A 21,518-nucleotide genomic window follows, 5' to 3' on the forward strand; every position below is an offset into this window, starting at 1 on the left:
GTCTGGAATGCGCTGCCTGGGAGGGTGGTGGAGGCGGGATGCCTCACATTCTTTAAAAAGTATCTGGATGAGCGCTTGGCACATCATAATATTCAGGGCGATGGGCCAAGTGTTGGCAAGTGGGATTAGGTGGGAAATCAGGTGTTTCTCACGTGCCAGTGCAGATTTGATGGGCCGAAGGATCTCTTCTGCACTGTATGTTTCTATGATTCTATGAAGCTGGATCTGAAGTGTGGAGAAGATATTTAAAATCATTGAATAAAACCCTGTTATACACGTTGGAACTGGTGACATCGCTACATAGCTCTGACATTTCAAATATGCAATGGTTACAAGCCACAACCTTAACGCTCTTACCTACATTCTAGAAGTGGTTAAAGGCGCAGTGTTGGCATTGTTTGACAGTCTGTATGTTGTGGGGTGGGTAGTGAATTTGGGTGGGCAAGAGATGATGGCACCCACCAAGAGAAGAGATATTCCTGAAGGATTGGTTTTCCTTGAGAGGCTTCTCATGCTCCCGCCCGCCCGCCCACCATCAGTGGGGTAATGTGTTTTCCTAAAAGGCCATCTTCCTGGCCTCTTGTGATCTCCTGCCAGATCAGAGCTGGAGCACGTGGGGTGGCACAGTGGTTAGCACTGCTGCCTCACGGTGCCAGGGACCCAGGTTTAATTCCGGCCTCAGGTGACTGTCTGTGTGGAGTTTGCACATTCTTCCCGTGTCTGTGTGAGCTTCCTCCGGGTGCTCCAGTTTCCTCCCACACTCCAAAGATGTGTACGTCAGGTGGATTGGCCATGCTAAATTGCCCCCTAGTGTCCAAATCCACCTAATCTGCGCATCTTTGGACACTAAGGCGCAATTTAGCATGGCCAATCCACCTAACCCACACATCTTTGGACACTAAGGGGCAATTTAGCATGGCCAATCTACCTGACATCTTGGGACACCAAGGGGCAATTTAGCATAGCCAATCAACCTAACCTGCACATAAGAACATAAGAACATAAGAAATAGGAGCAGGAGTAGGCCATCTGGCCCTTCGAGCCTGCCCCGCCATTCAACAAGATCATGGCTGATCTGAAGCGAATCAGTTCCACTTACCCGCCTGCTCCCCATATCCCCTAATTCCCTTATCGATCAGAAAACTATCTACCCGTGATTTAAACATATTCAACGAGGAAGCCTCCACCACTTCAATGGGCAGAGAATTCCAGAGATTCACTACCCTCTGAGAGAAGAATTTCCCCCTCAACTCTGTTCTGAACCGGCCCCCCCTTATTTTGAGGCTGTGCCCTCTAGTTCTGGTTTCCCTTCTAAGTGGAAAGAATCTCTCCACCTCTACCCTATCCAGCCCCTTCATTATCTTATATGTCTCTATAAGATCACCCCTCATCCTTCTAAACTCCAACGAGTACAGACCCAATCTGTTTAATCTCTCCTCATAAGCTACACCCCTCATCTCCGGTATCAACCTGGTGAACCTTCTCTGCACTCCCTCCAAGGCCAATATATCCTTTCGCAAATAAGGGGACCAAAACTGCACACAGTACTCCAGTTGCGGCCTCACCAGTGCCTTGTACAGTTGCAGCAAGACCTCCCTGCTTTTATATTCTATCCCCCTCGCGATAAAGGCCAACATTCCATTCGCCTTCTTGATCACCTGCTGCACCTGCAGACTGAGTTTTTGCGATTCGTGCACAAGGACCCCCAGGTCCCTCTGCACAGTCGCACGATGTAATTTTTCTCCATTTAAATAATATTCCAATTTACTATTATTTCTTCCAAAGTGGATAACCTCACATTTGCTAACGTTATATTCCATCTGCCAGATCCTCGCCCACTCGCTCAGCCTATCCAAATCTCTCTGCAGACTTTCCGCGTCCTCCACGCAATTCGCTTTCCCACTCACCTTCGTGTCATCAGCAAACTTGAATACCCTAGATTCAGTCCCCTCCTCCAGATCATCTATGTAAATGGTAAACAATTGAGGCCCCAGCACCGATCCCTGCGGCACGCCACTGGTCACCAACTGCCAACCAGAGAAGCACCCATTTATCCCAACTCTCTGCTTCCTGTTAGATAGCCAATCCCCAATCCACGCCAACACCTTACCCCTAACTCCGTGTACCCCAATCTTCTGCAGCAACCTTTTGTGAGGCACCTTATCCAACGCCTTCTGGAAATCTAAAAACACCACATCCACCGGTTTCCCTCTGTCAACCGCACTAGTGACATCTTCATAAAAGTCCAGTAGATTCGTCAAACACGACTTTCCCTTCATGAATCCATGCTGCGTCTGCTTGATCGAACCATTCTTATTCAGGTGCTCTGTTATTTCCTCTTTGGACTGTGGGAAGAAACCGGAGCATCCGGAGGAAAAAGTTTAAAGTTTATTTATTCGTGTCGCAAGTAGGCTTACATTAACACTGCAATGAAGTTACTGTGAAAATCCCCTAGTTGCCACACTCCGGCACCTGTTCAGGTACCCTGAGGGAGTATTTAGCCTGGCCAGTGCACATCTTTGAACTGTGGGAGGAAACCGGAGCACCCGGAGGAAGCCCACGCAGACACGGGGAGAACGCGCAGACTCCACACGGACACACATTCACCCGAGGCGGGAATCGAACCCGGGTCCCTGGCGCGGCGAGGCAGCAGCGCTAACCACTGTGCCACTGTGCCTTCCAAATTGCGTACTGACGGGGTAGGAGTCTGGCACTGAGGTCAGCAGTGGGCATACGGTGCTGACAAGCAAATAACCGACACACTCGGCATGTTTGAAGACTGACATGCAGACTACACAATACCAGAGGGGAAGAAATCATTCCCGATTCCCTCGTATAGCTTTGGAGAAGAAATTAGTGCAGAATGATGTAGAGATTAAATGACAAATGTTTATGATTATTGAAAATATATACGGGATGTAAACGCAAGGCTCGGGGTTGCTGCAAACTAAGTATTGACGAGATATCCCCTCGCTGTGTTCTATTTCTGTAGGCTGACCTTATTACTTCCGACATCAACAGTGCAATCACAGACCTGAAACACGGAGGAAGCACAGAGAGACCAAACGCACTCCGGTGAGCCCCTGGGGCAGAGGAAACGGGCAAAATCTCTGACGAAAGGTCATCCAGACTCGAAACGTTGGCTCTATTCTCTCCCACAGATGCTGTCAGACCCGCTGAGATTTTCCAGCATTTTCTATTTTTGTTTCTGGTCCCAGAATCCGCGCTATACACAGTAAGGGGTGAAAGGGTTTTTATCTCATTCATTCGTGGGACGTGGGCTGGGCCTGCATTTATTGCCCGTCCCTAGTTACCCGAGGGCAGTTAAGAGTCGACCACATTGCTGTGGCTCTGGAGCCAGATGTAGGCCAGACCGGGAAAGGAGGCAGATTTCCTCCCCTAAAGGACATTAGTGACCCAGGTGGAATTGGCAATGGGTTCATGATCACCAGTACAAAGAAATGTACAGCACAGGAGCAGGCCCCTTGGCACTCCAAGCCCGTGCCAATCTTGATGCCCTAACTAAACTAAAAAACAGTAAGAAGTCTCACAACACCAGGGTTAAAGACCAAAAGGTTCATTTGGTATCACGAGCTTTCGGAGCGCTCCTCCTTCTCCCTATACCCACTCACCTGATGAAGGAGCGGCGCTCCGAAAGCTCATGATTCCAAATAAACCTGTTGGACGTTAACCTGGCGTTGTGAGACTTCTTACTGTGCCCACCCCAGTCCAACGCCGGCATCTCCACACCTAAACTAAAAAAAAAACCTTCTGGCCTTACTCAGTCCGTATCCCTCTATTTCCTCCCTGTTCATGTACCCATCCAGATGCCTCTTAAGTGTTACTAATAAAGAACAAAGAAAAGTTTAGTAGATTCTTAATTCCAGATATATTTTTTATTGAATTCAAATTCCACCATCTGCCGTGGCGGGATTCGAACCTGAGTCCCCAGAACATTAGCTGAGCTCTTGGATTAATAGCGATAATTCCATTAGATCATCACCTCCCCTTGTGAGAGGTGGGTGGGTCAAAGACAGAATTGGATGTAAAATTGTTCTCTACTTTTTATTTCTTTATTTTTCTTTATTTCTCACCCCCCCACTCTTTTCCCCCTATTTTATCCCACCCTTTCCCTTTACTTTTTCTCCCCCTTTGCTTCCCCTTTCCCCCTTCTTCTCAATTTTACCTCTCTCCCACCCATCTCCCCCCTCCCCCCCACAACATCTTCATCTGTCGCAGCTCACCCTCTGATTTCAGCTTCTCTGCCATTTGGCCATCCACACCTTCTATTCTCTCTATGGGCTGCCATTAGCAGCCATGGGCTGCCCTTGTTTTTGTGGCGATGACTCATCTTTCATTCCCACACCCTGCAGTATAAATATCTCCCACTTTCTATGTCTTTTGGCTTTGACCAAGGGTCATCCCTATTTCCAGATGCCACCAGGCGGCACGGTAGGACAGTGGTTAGCACTGATGCTTCACAGCTCCAGGGACCTGAGTTCGATTCCCGGCTTGGGTCACTGTCTGTGTGGAGTTTGCACGTTCTCCTCGTGTCTGCGTGGGTTTCCTCCGGGTGCTCCGGTTTCCTCCCACAGTCCAAAGATGTGCAGGTTAGGTTGATTGGCCATGGTAAAATTGCCCCTTAGTGTCCTGAGATGTGTAGGTTAGAGGGATTAGCGGGTAAATGTGTAGGGATATGGGGGTAGGGCCTGGGTGGGATTGTGATCGGTGCAGACTCGATGGGCCGAATGGCCTCCTTCCGCACTGTAGGGTTTCTATGATTCTATGGGTGAGATTTTCCAGCTTATTCTCTTGATTTGATTTGATTTATTATTGTCACATATATTAGCATACAGAGAAAAATATTGTTTCTTGACTGTTATACAGGCAAAGCATACCGTTCATAGAGAAAGAAAGGAGAGGGTGCAGAATGTAGTGTTACAGTCATAGCTCGGGTGTAGAGAAAGATCAACTTAATGCAAGGTAGGTCCATTCAAACGTCTGACAGCAGCAGGGAAGAAGCTGTTCTTGAGTCGGTTGGTACGTGACCTCAGACTTTTGTATCTTTTTCCCCGAAGGAAGAAGGTGGAAGAGAGAATGTCCAGGGTGCGTGGGGTCCTTGATTATGCTGGCTGCTTTGCCGAGGCAGCGGGAAGTGTAGACAGAGTCAATGGATGGGAGGCTGGTTTGCGTGATGGATTGGGCTACATTCACAATCTTTTGTAGTTTCTTGCGGTCTTGGGCAGAGCAGGAGCCCATACCAAGCTGTGATACAACCAGAAAGAATGCTTTCTATGGTGCATCTGTAAAAGTTGGTGAGAGTTGTAGCTGACATGCCAAATTTCCGTAGTCTTCTGAAAAAGTGGAGGCGTTGGTGGGCTTTCTTAACTTTCCAGTTAAAGGTTATTTATTAGTCATCTTACTGCAATGAAGTTACGATGAAAGTCCCCGAGTCGCCACACTCCAGCACCTGTTTGGTACACTAAGGGAGAATTTAGCATGGCCAATGTGTCTAACCAGATGTCTTTCGGACTGTGGGAGGAAACCGGAGCACCCGGAGGAAACCCACGCGGACACGGGGAGAATGTGCAGACTCCACACAGAAAGTGACCCAAGTCGGGAATCGAACCTGGATCCCTGGCATCGTGAGGCAGCAGCGCTAACCACTGAGCCACTGTGCCGGCCTGTGTACGCTGTGCTTTGTCTGTATAGCGCGCAAGAAACAATACTTTTCACTGTATCCCAATACATGTGACAATAATTAATCAAGTCAAATCCCGCCCAGCGGGAAGGGTCTGGAAAATCTCGTCCGCGGATACCTTGGGATGCGGAGTGGCTTCCGAAAGTGAATTCTGAAAGTCGTGGGAACGTTGTGGGGGGGGGGGGGGGGGGGGCGGAAGGATTGGGATTAATGAGAAAGCTCTTTCATAGGGCTGGCATGGGCACAATGGGTCCAACGGCCTCCTTCTTCACTGTATGTTTCTGGTGTTCCATTGATGTTATTCTTCCTTCCAGGTTTAACCAGGAGAGGATGAACGAGCAGAGTAGCTCCCCTCCCTCCCCGCCCTTGAAGATGGCTCCCAAAGTGCCAGCGGCGTACAGTCCCACAATCCTCACCAAGGGGACGACACCATCACCACCATCGTACGTAACCGCCACCGCAGTGGGCAATGCAGGTGAGTTATGAAGCGCATTTTCCTTCCCATTCACTCCAGTCGCACCTGTCCCGCTCACGTTTTTAAGTGTCCAGATCACCAACAATCTGTCCTGGTCCCCCCATGCCGACACTATAGTTAAGAAGGCCCACCAATGTCCCTACTTTCTCAAGAGTCTCAGGAAATTTGGCATGTCAGCTCCGACTTTCACCAACATTTACAGACGCACCATAGAAAGCATTCTTTCTGGTTGTGTCACAGCTTGGTCTGGGCTCCTGCTCTGCCCAAGACCGCAAGAAACTACAAAAGGTGGTGAATGTAGCCCAATCCATCACTCAAACCAGCCTCCCATCCATTGACTCTGTCTACACTTCCCGCTGCCTTGGCAAAGCAGCCAGCATAATTAAAGACCCCACGCACCCCGGACATTCTCTCTTCCACCTTCTTCCTTCGGGAAAAAGATACAAAAGTCTGAGGTCATGTACCAACCGACTCAAGAACAGCTTCTTCCCTGCTGCTGTCAGACCTTTGAATGGACCTACCTTGCGTTAAGTGGATCTTTCTCTACACCCTAGCTATGACTGTAACACTACATTCTGCACTCTCTCCTTTCCTTCTCTATGAACGGTATGCTTTGTCTGTATAGCGCGCAAGAAACAATACTTTTCACTGTATGTTAATGCATGTGACAATAATAAATCAAATCAAAATCCATTTTCTATAAACCTTGAGTTTATTCAAACGTCTTCTGCCTGTGTCCGCAATCGCACTGAGAATTGTTCAAATTGACACTCAGCTAAGACCCTGCAGCGGGACTGGAGAATCCCAGACGCGGGCGAGGTCGGAGAATTCATGCCCCTCATCATCTTTGACCGAGTCTTTGGTCCCCTGTTCTAATACGGCTCCACATTTTCTTTGATAATGCTTCCGTGAAGTGACTCACTGTTACATTTTTTCCAGGCCAGTTGGTGAAGTTATGAACCAGACATTAAGGGTGAGATTCTCCAGCCCCCCAGCCATGTGTTTCCCGCCGGCGGGAGGTAGTGCGTCATTTGCTCGTGGCGAGATTCTCCAGTCCCGCCGCTGTCAATGGGCATTCCCATTGAGGTCACCCCACTCCGGTGGGAAACCCGGAGGCGGGAATGTGCTATCAGAGGGACTGGAGAATCCCGTTGGCGTGACCAGCCGGAGAATTCCAGCCTAAAACATTCCTCGATAATAGGTTTATTTACACAATACGGCATCACATGTGTCTGCTTCTTACCGACCAACCACTCCGACTGTCGCAGCAGTCTCTCTATATAACCAAGAACAATTTCCCAAGGTCAATCCACCTAACTGGCACATCTTTGGACACTAAGGGGCAATTTAGCACGGCCTAACCCGCACATCTTTGGACTGTGGGAGGAAACCGGAGCACCCGGAGGAAACCTGTGCAGACATGGGGAGAACGTACAGACTCCGCACAAACAGTCACCCAAGCTGGGAATCGAACCCGGGTCCTTGGCGTTGTGAGGCAGCAGTACTAACCACTGTGTCACCGCGCCGCCTTGGTTAATGTCAAGCAAGTGAATGATTCTCACTCAAGTTTGATAAGTACGTACATCGTTCATATCTGAGCCCTGGGGTGACAAGTGAGGGTGCATGCTGGGAATCTGAGATCTTGCTTAACTTCACTTTTTCAAGTTTAGAGGTTATTTTGTGATGTTTCTGCCCACATCACTGGAACACTGTCGCTGTGGGCAACTGGTTATGTGTGTCACCATCAAAAAATACACTCGGTGCCATATGCTTTAAATGGGTTGGCAATCTGTGCCACTCTAACTTGCCCTCACGGACACGCCAAACCCTCACAGGTTCTCTGAAGCAGTCAACTTAGAGAGCGCAGCAGGAAAGAGGGAGGGAGGATGAGTGAGGTGGAAAACGTCTCAGGTAATGCGCAAGAGAGAGAGAGAGAGACAGAACGAAAGAACAAGAGAGGAATGAGTGAGGAGGAGTCAGAGAGCGGATGACAAATGTGTATGAAAGAGAGAGAGAGCGTGAGAGAGAGAGAGAGATAGAGGGATTGGGTGATTGAGAGGAAAAGGGTTTGTGTGAGAGAGAAAGCGGGATCCGTGACAGATCAAAAAGGATGGAAGGATCAATAGTGAGTGAGAGAGTGGGTGGGCGAGAGAGTGAGTGGGCGAGAGAGTGAGTGGGCGAGAGAGTGAGTGGGCGAGAGAGTGAGCGAGCGAGTGAGTGAGTGAGTGAGAGAGTGAGTGGGCGAGTGAGTGAGTGGGCGAGAGAGTGAGCGAGAGAATGAGTGGGCGAGAGAGTGAGTGGGCGAGAGAGTGAGTGAGCGAGTGAGTGAGAGAGAGTGAGTGGGCGAGTGAGTGAGTAGGCGAGAGAGTGAGTGGGCGAGAGAGTGAGTGGGCGAGAGAGTGAGTGGGCGAGAGAGTGAGTGGGCGGGAGAGTGAGCGAGAGAGTGAGTGGGCGAGAGGGTGAGTGGGCGAGAGAGTGAGCGAGCGAGTGAGTGAGTGAGTGAGAGAGTGAGTGGGCGAGAGAGTGAGCGAGTGAGTGAGTGAGTGGGCGAGTGAGTGAGTGGGTGAGTGAGTGAGTGGGCGAGTGAGTGAGTGGGCGAGAGAGTGAGCGAGCGAGTGAGTGAGTGGGCGAGTGAGTGAGTGGGCGAGTGAGTGAGTGGGCGAGTGAGTGAGTGGGCGAGTGAGTGAGCGGGCGAGTGAGTGAGTGAGTGAGTGGGCGAGTGAGTGAGCGGGCGAGTGGGCGAGTGAGTGAGCGGGCGAGTGAGTGAGTGGGCGAGTGAGTGGGTCAGTGACAGTGTGTGTGTGGGAGGGAGTGAGCGACTGCGTAAATGGGTGGGACTTTACAGCCACGCTCGCCCCAAAACCAGAAAATCCCACCTGAAGTCAACCTTTCCATGATCCACCCCTTTCACCCACTCCGATTCCCATGGCGGGCAGGATGGGAAGATTTGCCCTAATGAGTGAGAAAAGGAGAGTGAGAGAGCGATAGCAAGACAGAGAATAAGCGAAAGAGGGCCAATGTCAATGGGTGAAACAGAAGCCCTGCCTATCCAATCCCAGTGACTCTGATCCAAACCCACGCCATTCCCACTCCAGTTCCATCCAATTCCAATCCAATTCCATCCCAAAGGCATCAACATTCCCTCCAGTCCCAAACCCCGGAGTGAGCTGCAATCCCGATTCCAGCCCAGACTCAAAGCCACGCCGAAGCCGGATGGTGGGGCATGACAGATCATGACCCTGCCACCATTGTGTGGCTAGACTGGGCAGAGAGGCCTTACCACACAGCCCTGGCCCAACCCTGCTGCCCGTAGCCCTGAGGGGCATTGTTCTCATAGGATCCTTGCTGGACACGTCAACTTGGATACCTATGGCCCGTGAGCCATGAGGACCTTCAGGTCGCTGCAGTTAATATTGAATTCAGTTTATTCACATTGACTTCATCGGTTGTGCCCTACTTTTGGTCAACTATTAACACTTGTGGACATTATTTTTCCCTTCTTGTAGAAACCAACGAGATAAGTGCAGCAACGCAGGAGACAGCTGAACAAAAGGCATCTCGGGACGTGGTGAGTTATCCCTTTGTTAGCTCCGGGGCTGGTCGGCCAGTAAAATGGTGTCTTCAACCTAATTCTCATTCTCAATGGTCACCCTCGCTTGGGCTATTGTTGAAGGAACATGAGGAGGCCATTCAGCCCCTCGATCCCGCTTTGCCACTCAATCAGATCAGGACCCATCTGTATCCATTTCGTTCATAAATTCATAGGATATAGGAGCAGAATTAGGTCATTCGGCCCATTGAGTCCTCTCCGCCATTCTATCATGGCTGATATGCTCCTCATCCCCATTTTCCTGCCTTCTACCCAAAACCCTTCAACCCATTACCAATTAATATAGGCCTAACCCTAACCCTAGTTCGATAATCCTGAGCACAAACGATAAGTACAAACAAATGATTATTCTCTGTTTAGGTTTTTTCAGTTACCCCCGAGCCGCCAGAGATTTTTGAGGGAGAAAGTTCTAGATTTCCACGACCCTCTTGTGTGAAGAGGTGTTTCCAGGCATCACCCCTGAATTTCTTGGACCTAATTTTAAGGCTATGCCCCCTTCGTTCCTTGCCCCCACAAGAGGAAATAGTTTCTCTCTATCTATCCCTCATTAAATCGGTGGCACAGCGGTTAGCGCTGCTGCCTCACAGCGGCAGGGATTCGGGTTCAATTCCAACCTTGGGCAACTGAGCGGAGTTTGCACGTTCTCCCTGCGTGGGTTTCCTCTGGGTGCTGCGGTTTCCTCCCACAGTCCAAAGATGTGTGGGTTAGGTGGATTGGCCATGCTAAATTGCCCCTTAATGTCCAAAGATGTGCAGGTGTGGTGGATTGGCCATGATAAATTGCCACCTAATGTCCAAAGATGTGCAGGTTTGGTGGATTGGCCATGATAAATTGTCCCTTAGTGTCCAAAGATGTGCAGGTTCGGTGGATTGGCCATGCTAAATTGCCCCTTAGTGTCCAAAGATGTGCAGGTTCGGTGGATTGGGCATGCTAAATTGCCCCTTAGTGTCCAAAGATGTGCAGGTTAGGTGGATTGGCCATGATAAATTGCCACTTAATGTCCAAAGATGTGCAGGTTAGGTGGATTGGCCATGATAAATTGCCACTTAAAGTCCAAAGATGTGCAGGTTTGGTGGATTGGCCATGCTAAATTGTCCCTTAGTGTCCAAAGATGTGCAGGTTCGGTGGATTGGCCATGCTAAATTGCCCCTTAGTGTCCAAGGATGTGCAGGTTAAGTGGACTGGCCATCGAAAACCAGAGCTCTTGGAGGAAACCCACACAGACACGGGGAGAATGTGCAAACTCCACACAGACAGTGACCCAAGCCAGGAATCGAACCCGGGTCCCTGGCGCTGTGAGGCAGCAGCGCTAACCACTGTGCCACCGGGCACATGAAGAGATATGTTTAGGTTTGAGGGGAAAGGGCTGCCTTATATGGACGGATGGTATAAAGAGAGGGAAGGGGTGGGGTATCAGACTGGGGAGGGGTTATGGAGCGGGGCCCAAGTAGCCAGGAAGCGTTGTTTACTCAATTGTCTTCATTGCCGCTGCTTACTCGGCCCCCTTTTCTTGCACTCCCTCCTCCAGGCGATTCTCAATCACACCTTTGACGATATTGAGGCCTTCATGGTGAGGCTTCAGAAAACGGCGGAAGCCTTCAAGATATTGGACCAAAGGAGGAAGGGTCGGATGGGGAAGAGGAAGAGTACAAAAGAGATTGGAGGTATGTGGAACGGAGGCTGCCCCCTGAGACTGGAGTCTTAGATGAGGAAATAACTCCTCGACAGAAATATTGCCCATTCCAAAGTCAAAGGCCTCGACTGAGGTACCAATTAAGGCTTCACAACTGGCCACCATTACCTGGGTTGGGTGGAGGTCTTGTGGCACAGTGGGGTTAGCGTTTCTGCCTCTGAGCCAGAAGCTCCGGGTTCAAGTCCCACCCCAGGTCTTGATGGCCAAGGAAGGTGGGTTCATAACGTGGCCAATCAGGTTGAGTGTCAACCTGCAAACCCTTCCAAACATGCCAATGGCTGGCGGTGAGAGCGGGAGAGACTCCTGGTCAGTCACTGTGAGGGAAAGAATGTTGGATCCTCGACCATCGCTTTCCATAGCCCCAGATTACAACATGCGTGGAAAAGTGCTTGTTTGTAGTTTATTTATTTATGCCTCCTTCTTTGTAGAGGCAGCAGAGTGGTTATCACTGCTGCCGCACAGTGCCAGGGACCCGGGTTCAATTCCAGAATTGGGTCACTGTCTGTGTGGAGTCTGTACATTCTCCCCGTGTCTGCATGGGTTTTCTCCGGGTGCTCCGGTATCCTCCAACACTCCAAAGATGTGCAGGTTTGGTGGATTGGCCATGGTAAATTGCCCCTTGGTGTCCAAAGATGTGCAGGTTAGGTGGATTGGCCATGCTAAATTGCCCCTTAGTGTCCAAAGAATCCACTCGGCCCATCGAGCCTGCACTGACCACAATCCCACCCTGGCCCTATCCCTGTAACCCCACACATTTACCCTGACACTACGGGGCAATTTAGCATGGCCAATCCACCTAACCCGCACATCTTTGGACTGTGGGAGGAAACCGGAGCACCCGGAGGAAACCCACGCAGACACGGGGGAGAACGTGCAAACTCCACGCAGACAGTGACCCGAGCCGGGAATCGAACCCGGGTCCCCTGGCGCTGTGAGGCAGCAGTGCGTTTTTTTTTTCATCCAACTGCGGTGTCCGGTTTACACCTCGAATCAATCTCCGTCTCTGTTTCAGAGGGTTTGCTGACATTGCGAGCTCGTCCCCCGACACAGGAAGAGTTTATCGATGTCTTTCAGAAGTACAAATACTCCTTCAGTCTGCTGGTAAGTAAGACATCAAGCAGAGAGAGCCAAGAGTCTGTACATGAGGGGTTTGGCCACATCGACCGTCAGTGCTGTGTGCCACTGGCAACAGAGTGAGATGTGGAGATGCCGGCGTTGGACTGGGGTAAACACAGTAAGAAGTTTAACAACACCAGGTTAAAGTCCAACAGGTTTATTTGGTAGCAAAAGCCACACAAGCTTTCGGAGCTCTTAGCCCCTTCTTCAGGTGAGTGGGAATTCTGTTCACAAACAGAGCTTATAAAGACACAGACTCAATTTACATGAATAATGGTTGGAATGCAAATACTTACAACTAATCAAGTCTTTAAGAGACGAAACAATGTGAGTGGAGAGAGCATCAAGACAGGCTAAAAAGATGTGTATTGTCTCCAGACAAGACAGCCAGTGAAACTCTGCAGGTCCACGCAACTGTGGGAGTTACAAATAGTGTGACATGAACCCAATATCCCGGTTGAGGCCGTCCTCGTGTGTGCGGAACTTGGCTCTCAGTTTCTGCTCAGCAGAGTGAGACACATGCACGGTGCAGAGTAACACGTTCGGACTGAATTCCATACTCGGGTGTGTCCATTCAAACCCCTGTGGGTTTGATGTCTTTTAACTGAATGTAACTCAGCTTCTCACTAAGCAGAGAAACTAGAAGCAGGAGTTCGGCCCTTCGAGCTCTGCCACTCATTTTGATCATGGTAAATGATCAGATACTGTAGAGGCTTGGAGTGCATGAACTGTAGGCGTGACGTTAAACAGTTGATCAGGTAATAGAGATTATCTCTTTCATTCATTCCTGGGCCATGGGCGTCACTGGGCCAGTATTTATTGCCCATCCCTAGTTGCCCGAGGGCAGTTGAGAGTCAACCACATTGCTGTGGCTCTGGAGTCACATGTCGGCCAGACCGGGTAAGGAAGGCAGATTTCCTTCGCTAAAGGGGCATTAGTGAACCAGATGGGTTTTTCCGACAATCGACAATGGTTTCATGGCTATCAGTAGATTCTTAATTCCAGATATTTTTTATTGAATTCAAATTCCACCATCTGCCGTGGCGGGATTCGAACCCGGGTCCCCAGAACATTAGCTGAGTTTCTGGATTAATAGTCTAGCAATAATACCACGAGGCCACTGCCTTCCTGATCCCGTGTTTGATGGGGACAGTGTAGAGGGAACTTTACTCTGTATCTAACCCTGTGCTATACCTGTCCTGGGAGTGTTTAATGGGGACAGTGTAGAGGGAGCTTTATTTTGTATCTAACCCTGTGCTGTACCTGTCCTGGGAGTGTATGATGGGGTACAGTGTAGAGGGAGATTTACTCTGTATTTAACCCTGTGCTGTCCCTATCCAGGGAGTGTTTGATGGGGACAGTGTAGAGGGAGCTTTACTCTGTATCTAACCCTGTGCTGTACCTGTCCTGGGAGTGTTTGATGGGGGACAGTGTAGAGGGAGCTTTACTCTGTGTCTAACCCCGTGCTGTACCTGTCCTGGGAGTGTTTGATGGGGGACAGTGTAGAGGGAGCTTTACTCTGTATCTAACCCCGTGCTGTACCTGTCCTGGACGTGTTTGATGGGGGACAGTGTAGAGGGAGCTTTACTCTGTATCTAACCCTGTGCTGTACCTGTCCTGGGAGTGTTTGATGGGGACAGTGTAGAGGTAGCTTTACTCTGTATCTAACCCCGTGCTGTACCTGTCCTGGGAGTGTTTGATGGGGGTCAGTGTAGAGGGAGCTTTACTCTGTATCTAACCCCGTGCTGTACCTGTCCTGGGAATGTTTGATGGGGGACAGTGCAGAGGGAGCTTTACTCTGTATCTAACCCCGTGCTGTACCTGTCCTGGACGTGTTTGTTGGGGGACAGTGTAGAGGGAGCTTTACTCTGTATCTAACCCTGTGCTGCATGTTAACAACATTAACACTTCCGGCATAGCGCAAGAAAGCAAAGACATCGAAAGAAAATGGCTATGTGGAATTTGTGAGTGAATGGATCTGTCTGTGGTGCTTGGGGAATGCTCTGGACATTGGAAGGTCACAGCTCAATCCGAGATAAACATTTTAACTAAATCTCTCCTTGTTATTTACAGGCTCGAGTGAAGAATCACATCACTAATCCCAGCGCCACAGAACTAATCCACTTCCTGTTCGGACCCCTGGACATGGTGAGATGGTGGCTCTTGATAATTCCTGCATCATCCCAGTGCTACCCAGCCCCCCATTCCTCCAGTTTCCCAACGGGGTTGCGCTTAATTGGTGCAGTCTCCACCCGGTGCTTAGCCAAGAGGGTCTTGTGGTCCTTGCCCTAATGACAGCTCCACAGACGGCAACACCTTCTGCCTCAGCGATGGGCCAGGGAGTCGCTGGCTTCGGGGGTCATGTCCCATAGGCTCAGGCTCCTGCTCTCGGGACACAGGAGCAAGTGGGATATAAATTCAACCAATCAAATCTAGGTCAGCATTTATTGCCCATCTCTGATTGGTGAACTGCCTTCTTGAACGCGCTGCAATCCATGTGGTGTAGGCACACCCACAGCGCAGTTAGGGAGGGAAGTCCAGGATTTTGACCCCAGCAACAGCGAAGGAACGACCGATATATTTCCAAGTCAGGGGGCCTGGAAGGGGAACCTCCAAGTGGTATTTGTTGCTCTTGTCAGCTAGATGGTAGAGGTCGCGGGTTTGGAAGGTGCTTCCCGGTGGCACAGTGGTTAGCACTGCTGCCTCACAGCGCCAGGGACCTGGGTTCGATTCCCGGCTTGGGTCACTGTCTGTGCGGAGTTTGCACTTTCTCCCCGTGTCTGCGTGGGTTTCCCCCGGGTGCTCTGGCTTCCTCCCACACTCCAAAGATGTGCGGGTTAGGAGGATTGGCCATGCTAAATTGCCCCTTAGTGTCAGGGGGATTAGCGGGGTAAATGCATGGATTGGGCCTGGATGGGATTGTGGTCGGTGCAGACTCAATGGGCTGAATAGCCTCCTTCTGCACTGTAGTACAAAGAACAAAGAAATTTACAGCACAGGAACAGGCCCTTTGGCCCTCCAAGCCTGCACCGGCCATGCTGCCCGACTGAACTAAAGCCCCCTCCTTCCGGGGACCATATCCCTCTATTCTCACCCTATTCATGTATTTGTCAAGATGCTCCTTAAAAGCCACTACCGTATCCGCTTCCACTGCCTCCCCCCAGCAGCGAGTTCCAGGCGCCCACCACCCTCTGTGTAAAAAACTTGCCTCACACATCTCCTTTAAACCTTGCCCCTCGCACCTTAATGATTAGTGATTCTATGACTCTATTCCAGGAAGGAGTCACGGTGAGTCCATGCAGTGAATCATGTAGATGGTGCGCACGGCTGCCACTGTACGTCGGTGGTGGAGGGAGCGAATATTTAATGTCGGGGTAGAGATTTGTCTTGAGAATGCTGGAAGAGCCTTGGCGTATCTTGTAGGGGAGGCGCAGAGAGGCACCGTGACCCCTCCCCGCCTTGATACACAAGTCTAGGCAAACCCATGGTGGATTGGAGCTAAGGTTTTTTGACACTGTTCTTCTTACTCCCTTTGCCCCTGCACAGATGGTACAGACGGCAGGCTTGGACGTTGCCAGCGCAGTTGCCAGTCCGTTCTTGACCAATGATGCCATCCAACTGTTGAGCAGCACCCTCGATGAGACAGAGATGAAGCAGTGGCAGTCTCTGGGAGACAACTGGACCAAAGCCAGGTAGGAACCACCCACTATAATTAAGAAAGCCCACCAACACCTCTACTTTCTCAGGAGACTAAGGAAATTTGGCATCGCCGCTATGACTCTCACCAACTTTTACAGATGCACCATAGAAAGCATTCTTTCTGGTTGTATCACAGCTTGGTAGGGATGGGAGGCTGGTTTGCGTGATGGATTGGGCTTCATTCACGACTCTTTGTAGTTTCTTGTGGTCTTGGGCAGAGCAGGAGCCATACCAAGCTGTGATACAACCAGAAACAATGCTTTCTATGGTGCATCTGTAAAGGTTGGAGAGAGTCGTAGCTGACATGCCAAATTTCCTTCATCTCCTGAGAAAGTAGAGGCGTTGGTGGGCTTTCTTAACTATAGTGTCGGCATGGGGGGACCAGGACAGGTTGTTGATGATCTGGACACCTAAACACTTGAAGCTCTCGACCCTTTCTACTTCATCCCCGTTGGTGTTGACAGGGGCATGTTCTCCTCTACGCTTCCTGAAGTCGATGACAATCTCCTTCGTTTTGTTGACATTGAGGGAGAGATTATTGTTGCCGCACCAGTTCACCAGATTCTCTATCTCATTCCTGTACTCTGTCTCGTCATTGTTTGAGATCCGACCCACTACGTTGGTGTCGCCAGCAAACTTGAAAATCGAATTGGAGGGGAATTTGGCCACACAGTCATAGGTGTATAAGGAGTATAGTAGGGGGCTGAGGACACAGCCTTGTGGGGCACCGGTGTTGAGGATGATTCCAGATAATTCCAAACTGATTGGACCCTCTTCTTCCTGCTGTGCAGGTTGGAATGGCCTGCGGAGTACTGGGGAGCCCCATACAACATCCAGTTCCGATCTGGATGGCAACCGGACTACCTCGACCCCAATGGCGTCCCGTGGGAGGATCCCGTGGAGCTACAGCACAAACACGAGTTTCTCCGGATGCAGGTACGTGGTGGGGGGAAGGGGGGATGGAGGGGACATGATCAATCCACCTAACCTGCACATCTTTAGACACCAGCGGGCAACTTAGCATGGCCAATCCACCTAACCTGCACATCTTTGGACACTAAAGGGCAATTTAGTATGGCCAATCCACCTAACCCACACATCTTTGGACATAAATCCGAGGGAATCGCAGTTGTGCTCACTCCTAAATGTAACCCAAGTTCCCCCCTGCAGTTTCCAGTTTAGATATAGCTACCAGAGGCTTGATCAGTCTGCCCAGTTCACCCGCCCAGTCTAGTCTGCCCCTGGGTGAGAACCAAGCTGTAATAGACAGCGCAAATATTATCATCAAATTTATCCACTATTGCTTTTTTTTGTATAATTTGGGTGCTGATAAGGGGGTTAGATTATCTCTGATTGGTTTGATGGACACTGTGGCGAAGGGTAGAATACATGATTTACGAGGATGCTACCGGGACTTGATGGGTTGAGTTATAAGGAGAGGCTGAATAGACTGGGACTTTTTTCTCTGGAGTGTAGGAGGCTGGGGGTGACCTTTATAGAGGTCTATGAAATAATGAGGGGCACAGATCAGCTAGATAGTCAATATCTTTTCCCAAAGGTAAGGGAGCCTAAAACTAAAGGGCATAGGTTTAAGGTGAGAGGGGAGAGATACAAAAGTGTCCAGAGGGGCAATTTTTTCACACAGAGGGTGGTGAGTGTCTGGAACAAGCTGCCAGAGGCAGTAGTAGAGGCGGGTACAATTTTGTCTTTTAAAAAGCATTTAGACAGTTACATGGGTAAGATGGGTATAGAGGGATATGGGCCAAATGCGGGCAATTGGGACTAGCTTAGGGGTTTAAAAAAAAGTGCGGCATGGACAAGTTGGGCCGAAGGGCCTGTTTCCATGCTGTAAACCTCTATGACTTTATGTTGTCCATGGCAACTGTGACCTGGTGAAGGCTTTTGATGCTCCACCGTTGACATCCGGTCCTTCAGTCGCCTGGGCTTAAATCTCTGGAATTCATAGGAATGGGAGGAGGCCATTCAGCCCCTCAAGCCCATTCCGCCATTCAATGAGATCTGGCTGCTTTGTGGCCTAATTCCATATAGAATTCCTACAGTGCAGAAGGAGGCTATTTGGCCCATCGAGTCTGCACCGACCACAATCCCACCCAGGCCCGATCCCCACAACCCCACGTATTAATCTTGCTAATCCCCCTGACACCCGGGTCAATTAACCTAACCTGCACATCTTTGGACTGTGGGAGGAAACTGGAGCACCCGGAGGAAACTCACGCAGACACGGGGAGAACGTGCAAACTCCGCACAGACAGTGACCCAAGCCAGGAATTGAACTAGGGTCCCTGGCGCTGTGAGGCAGCAGTGCTAACCACTGTCCCACCCATAAGTGTATACCTGCCTTTGGCCCATATCCCTTAATATTGTTGCTTAACCAAAAACTCAGACACAGCAACTGATCTGGCATGAACTGCTGTATAGTGGAAGACAATCCCAAACCACTTCCAGTCTTTGTGTGTAGAAATGCTAAAAAAGTTTAACTTTATTTATTAGTGTCACAAGTAGGCTTACATTAACACTGCAATGAAGTTACTGTGAAAATCCCCTTGTCGCCACACTCCGGTGCCTGTTCGGGTACACTGAGGAAGAATTTAACACGGCCAATGCACCCTAACCAGCACGTCTTTCAGACTGTGGGAGGAAACCCACGCAGACACGGGGAGAACATGCAGACTCCACACAGACAGTGACCCAAACCGGGAATCGAACCCGGGTCCCTAGCGCTGTGAGGCGGCAGTGCTAACCACTGTGCCACCAAACATCTCTCCTGAGAGGTCTGGCCCTACGTTTTAGACTATGCCCCCTAGTTCTAGAACCTCCCTCCTTCAAACTCTGTCTCCTGCATCTTAAGAACCAACCTCTTTAATCAGATCTTTCCCAAAAACGTCCCGTGTTGATCAATGTTGAATTCTGATGCGGTGTGAAGCATCTTGGAAGATTTTACCGTGTTTCTTTCTTCGCTCCCAGACTGTTGGACACTCTTTGGGGACTAACAAAGAACAAAGAACAGTACAGCACAGGAACAGGCCCTTCGGCCCTCCAAGCCTGCACTGGTCCTGATGTCTGCCTGAACTAAAACCGTATGCAGTTACAGAGTCCATATCCTTCCATTCCCATCCTATTCATGTATTCATCTAGATGCCCCTTAAATGCCACTTTCGTAACCTGCTCCCACCACCTCCCCGGGCAGCGCGTTCCAGACACTCACCACCCTCTGTGTAAAGAACTTGCCTCGCACATCTCCTCTAAACTTTTCCCCATGCACCTCGGAAGGATTTCTGTCGAACCGCGTTGTGAATGCTCCTTCCTTCCATGGCCAACAGGCCCTAGCGTTGGGTCTCGCTGGGAGATGTAATGGCTGCAACATAAACAAACTCATCCCTTACTCCAAATATTGAAATGTGTATAGAATGGCAGCTAAACAGTGTCATCGATTCAGGAGTTACTGAGGGACAAGGCATGGCCTGGCCTCAATACCACTCCTTGTTCAGAAGGGACACACAGTGCTTTGCAATGGCAGCTACAGTTCCAGTCATCCCCTGGAGACAGCAATACTGAGAACCCTGTATCCCTTCCTTAAGCTCGCCAATGCCACCAGCTGGGGTTTAGTGGTAGTGTAGCTCAGACAATGTCAACGTCAAATGAATCGCACATTGGGGGCAAAAGATGTGACATTTTCCCCTACCGCCCCCCCCGCCCTACTAATAGAGTCCCAAAAAAAAGTGACATTTTCCACTGCCCCCCAAACTAACAGAGCCCTTCTTATATTCAATAAGTCACCCTAAGAATCGTTTAAAAGAATTATTTCACAACAGTTATTTAAACAGTCCAATGATGTTCAGGTTAGGTGGATTGGCCATGCTGAATTGGGCAGCAAGGTGGCACAGTGGCTAGCACTGTTGCCTCAAAGCGCCAGGGACCTGGGTTCAATTCCCAGCTTGGATCACCATCTGTATGGAGTTTGCACATTCTTCCCGTGCCTGCGTGGGTTTCCTCCCACAGTTCAAGGTGGATTGGCCATGCTAAATTGCCCCTTAGTGTCCCGAGATGTTCAGGTCAGGTGGATTGGCCATGTGATGATTATTATTATTTGTTCATGGGATGTGGGCGTTGCTGGGCCAGCATTTATTGCCCACCCTTGAGGGAATTTAAAGGTCAACCACATTGCTGTGGCTCTGGAGTCACATGTAGGCCAGACCGGGTAAGGATGGCAGATTTCCTTCCCTAAAGGACATTAGTGAACCAGATGGGTTTTTCCGACAATCATTTCATGGTCATCAGTAGATTTGTAATTCTAGATTTTTATTGAACTCAAATTTCACCATCTGCCGTGTCAGGATTCGAACCCGGGTTCCCAGAGCATTATCCTGGGTCTCTGGATTACTAGTCCCGTGATAATGCCATTATGTCACCGCCTCCCCTCACTTTGAGCAAGGTTAAAGTTTTTTTTTAAAGTTGATCTATTAGTGTCATAAGTAGGCTTACATTAACACTGCAATGAAGTTCCTGTGAAAATTCCCTAGTCGCCACACTCCGGCGCCTGTTCGGGTACACTGAGGGAGAATTTACATAGAATAGACTCCCTACAGTACAGGAGGAGGCCATTCGGCCCATCAAGTCTGTACTGACCACAATCCCACCCAGGCCCTATTCCCTTAACCCTATGCATTTAACTTGCTAATCCCCCTGACACTAAGGGTCAATTAAGCATGGCCAATGCATCCTAACCTGCACATCTTTGGACTGTGGGAGGAAACCGGAGCACCCGGGGAAAACCCACACAGAGATGGGGAGAATGTGCAGACTCCACACAGACAGTGACCCAAGCTGGGAATCGAATCCGGGTCCCTGGCGCTGTGAGGCAGCAGTGCGAACCCACTGTGCCACCGTGCCGCACTATGGCTTTGTAAAGAATCAGTTTATCCGGTTACCTTACAGCATCGAGTTATGTTGAGAGCTGATGATTAATGATGTTTTTTAACTGTCCAATCTGCTTTCTCCCAGCAATCAAGTCCGCAGACTGCTCCGATTGGTCAAGTCAATGGGTGAGTAACACTTCAGCTTAATACATTTACTGGAAACAGCCGGGGAACTCTCATCTCCCAGTGACACGGATATATACTCATCAACTCTCCACAGGCGGACTGAAGGGCACCTGTCTCCAGGTATACTGAGCTGTGGCTATCAGGGTAGATTGGAGAGGTTG

At 49.9% G+C, this 21,518-nt stretch overlaps 1 protein-coding gene across 4 annotated transcripts in view; it reads left to right on the forward strand.

Annotated features, from left to right (window-relative positions):
• LOC144509012 (epidermal growth factor receptor kinase substrate 8-like protein 1) overlaps window positions 1–21,518 on the forward strand; it is a 152,334-nt gene that overhangs the window by 48,858 nt on the left and 81,958 nt on the right. For all 4 annotated transcript variants that reach the window (XR_013500377.1, XM_078237259.1, XM_078237258.1 and 1 more), the window contains 9 exons: window positions 2,993–3,075; window positions 6,016–6,176; window positions 9,683–9,744; window positions 11,315–11,450; window positions 12,492–12,580; window positions 14,669–14,743; window positions 16,142–16,287; window positions 17,086–17,230; window positions 21,317–21,357. Coding sequence is in view for 3 of the 4 variants with exons in the window: in XM_078237259.1 (XP_078093385.1) it covers window positions 2,993–3,075; window positions 6,016–6,176; window positions 9,683–9,744; window positions 11,315–11,450; window positions 12,492–12,580; window positions 14,669–14,743; window positions 16,142–16,287; window positions 17,086–17,230; window positions 21,317–21,357 (938 nt within the window). In the remaining variant the exon portion in view is untranslated. The remainder of the gene's footprint in view (window positions 1–2,992; window positions 3,076–6,015; window positions 6,177–9,682; window positions 9,745–11,314; window positions 11,451–12,491; window positions 12,581–14,668; window positions 14,744–16,141; window positions 16,288–17,085; window positions 17,231–21,316; window positions 21,358–21,518) is intronic.

The sequence above is a fragment of the Mustelus asterias genome, chromosome 21 (genome assembly GCF_964213995.1).
Source record: "Mustelus asterias chromosome 21, sMusAst1.hap1.1, whole genome shotgun sequence".
Classification (NCBI taxonomy): domain Eukaryota; kingdom Metazoa; phylum Chordata; class Chondrichthyes; order Carcharhiniformes; family Triakidae; genus Mustelus; species Mustelus asterias.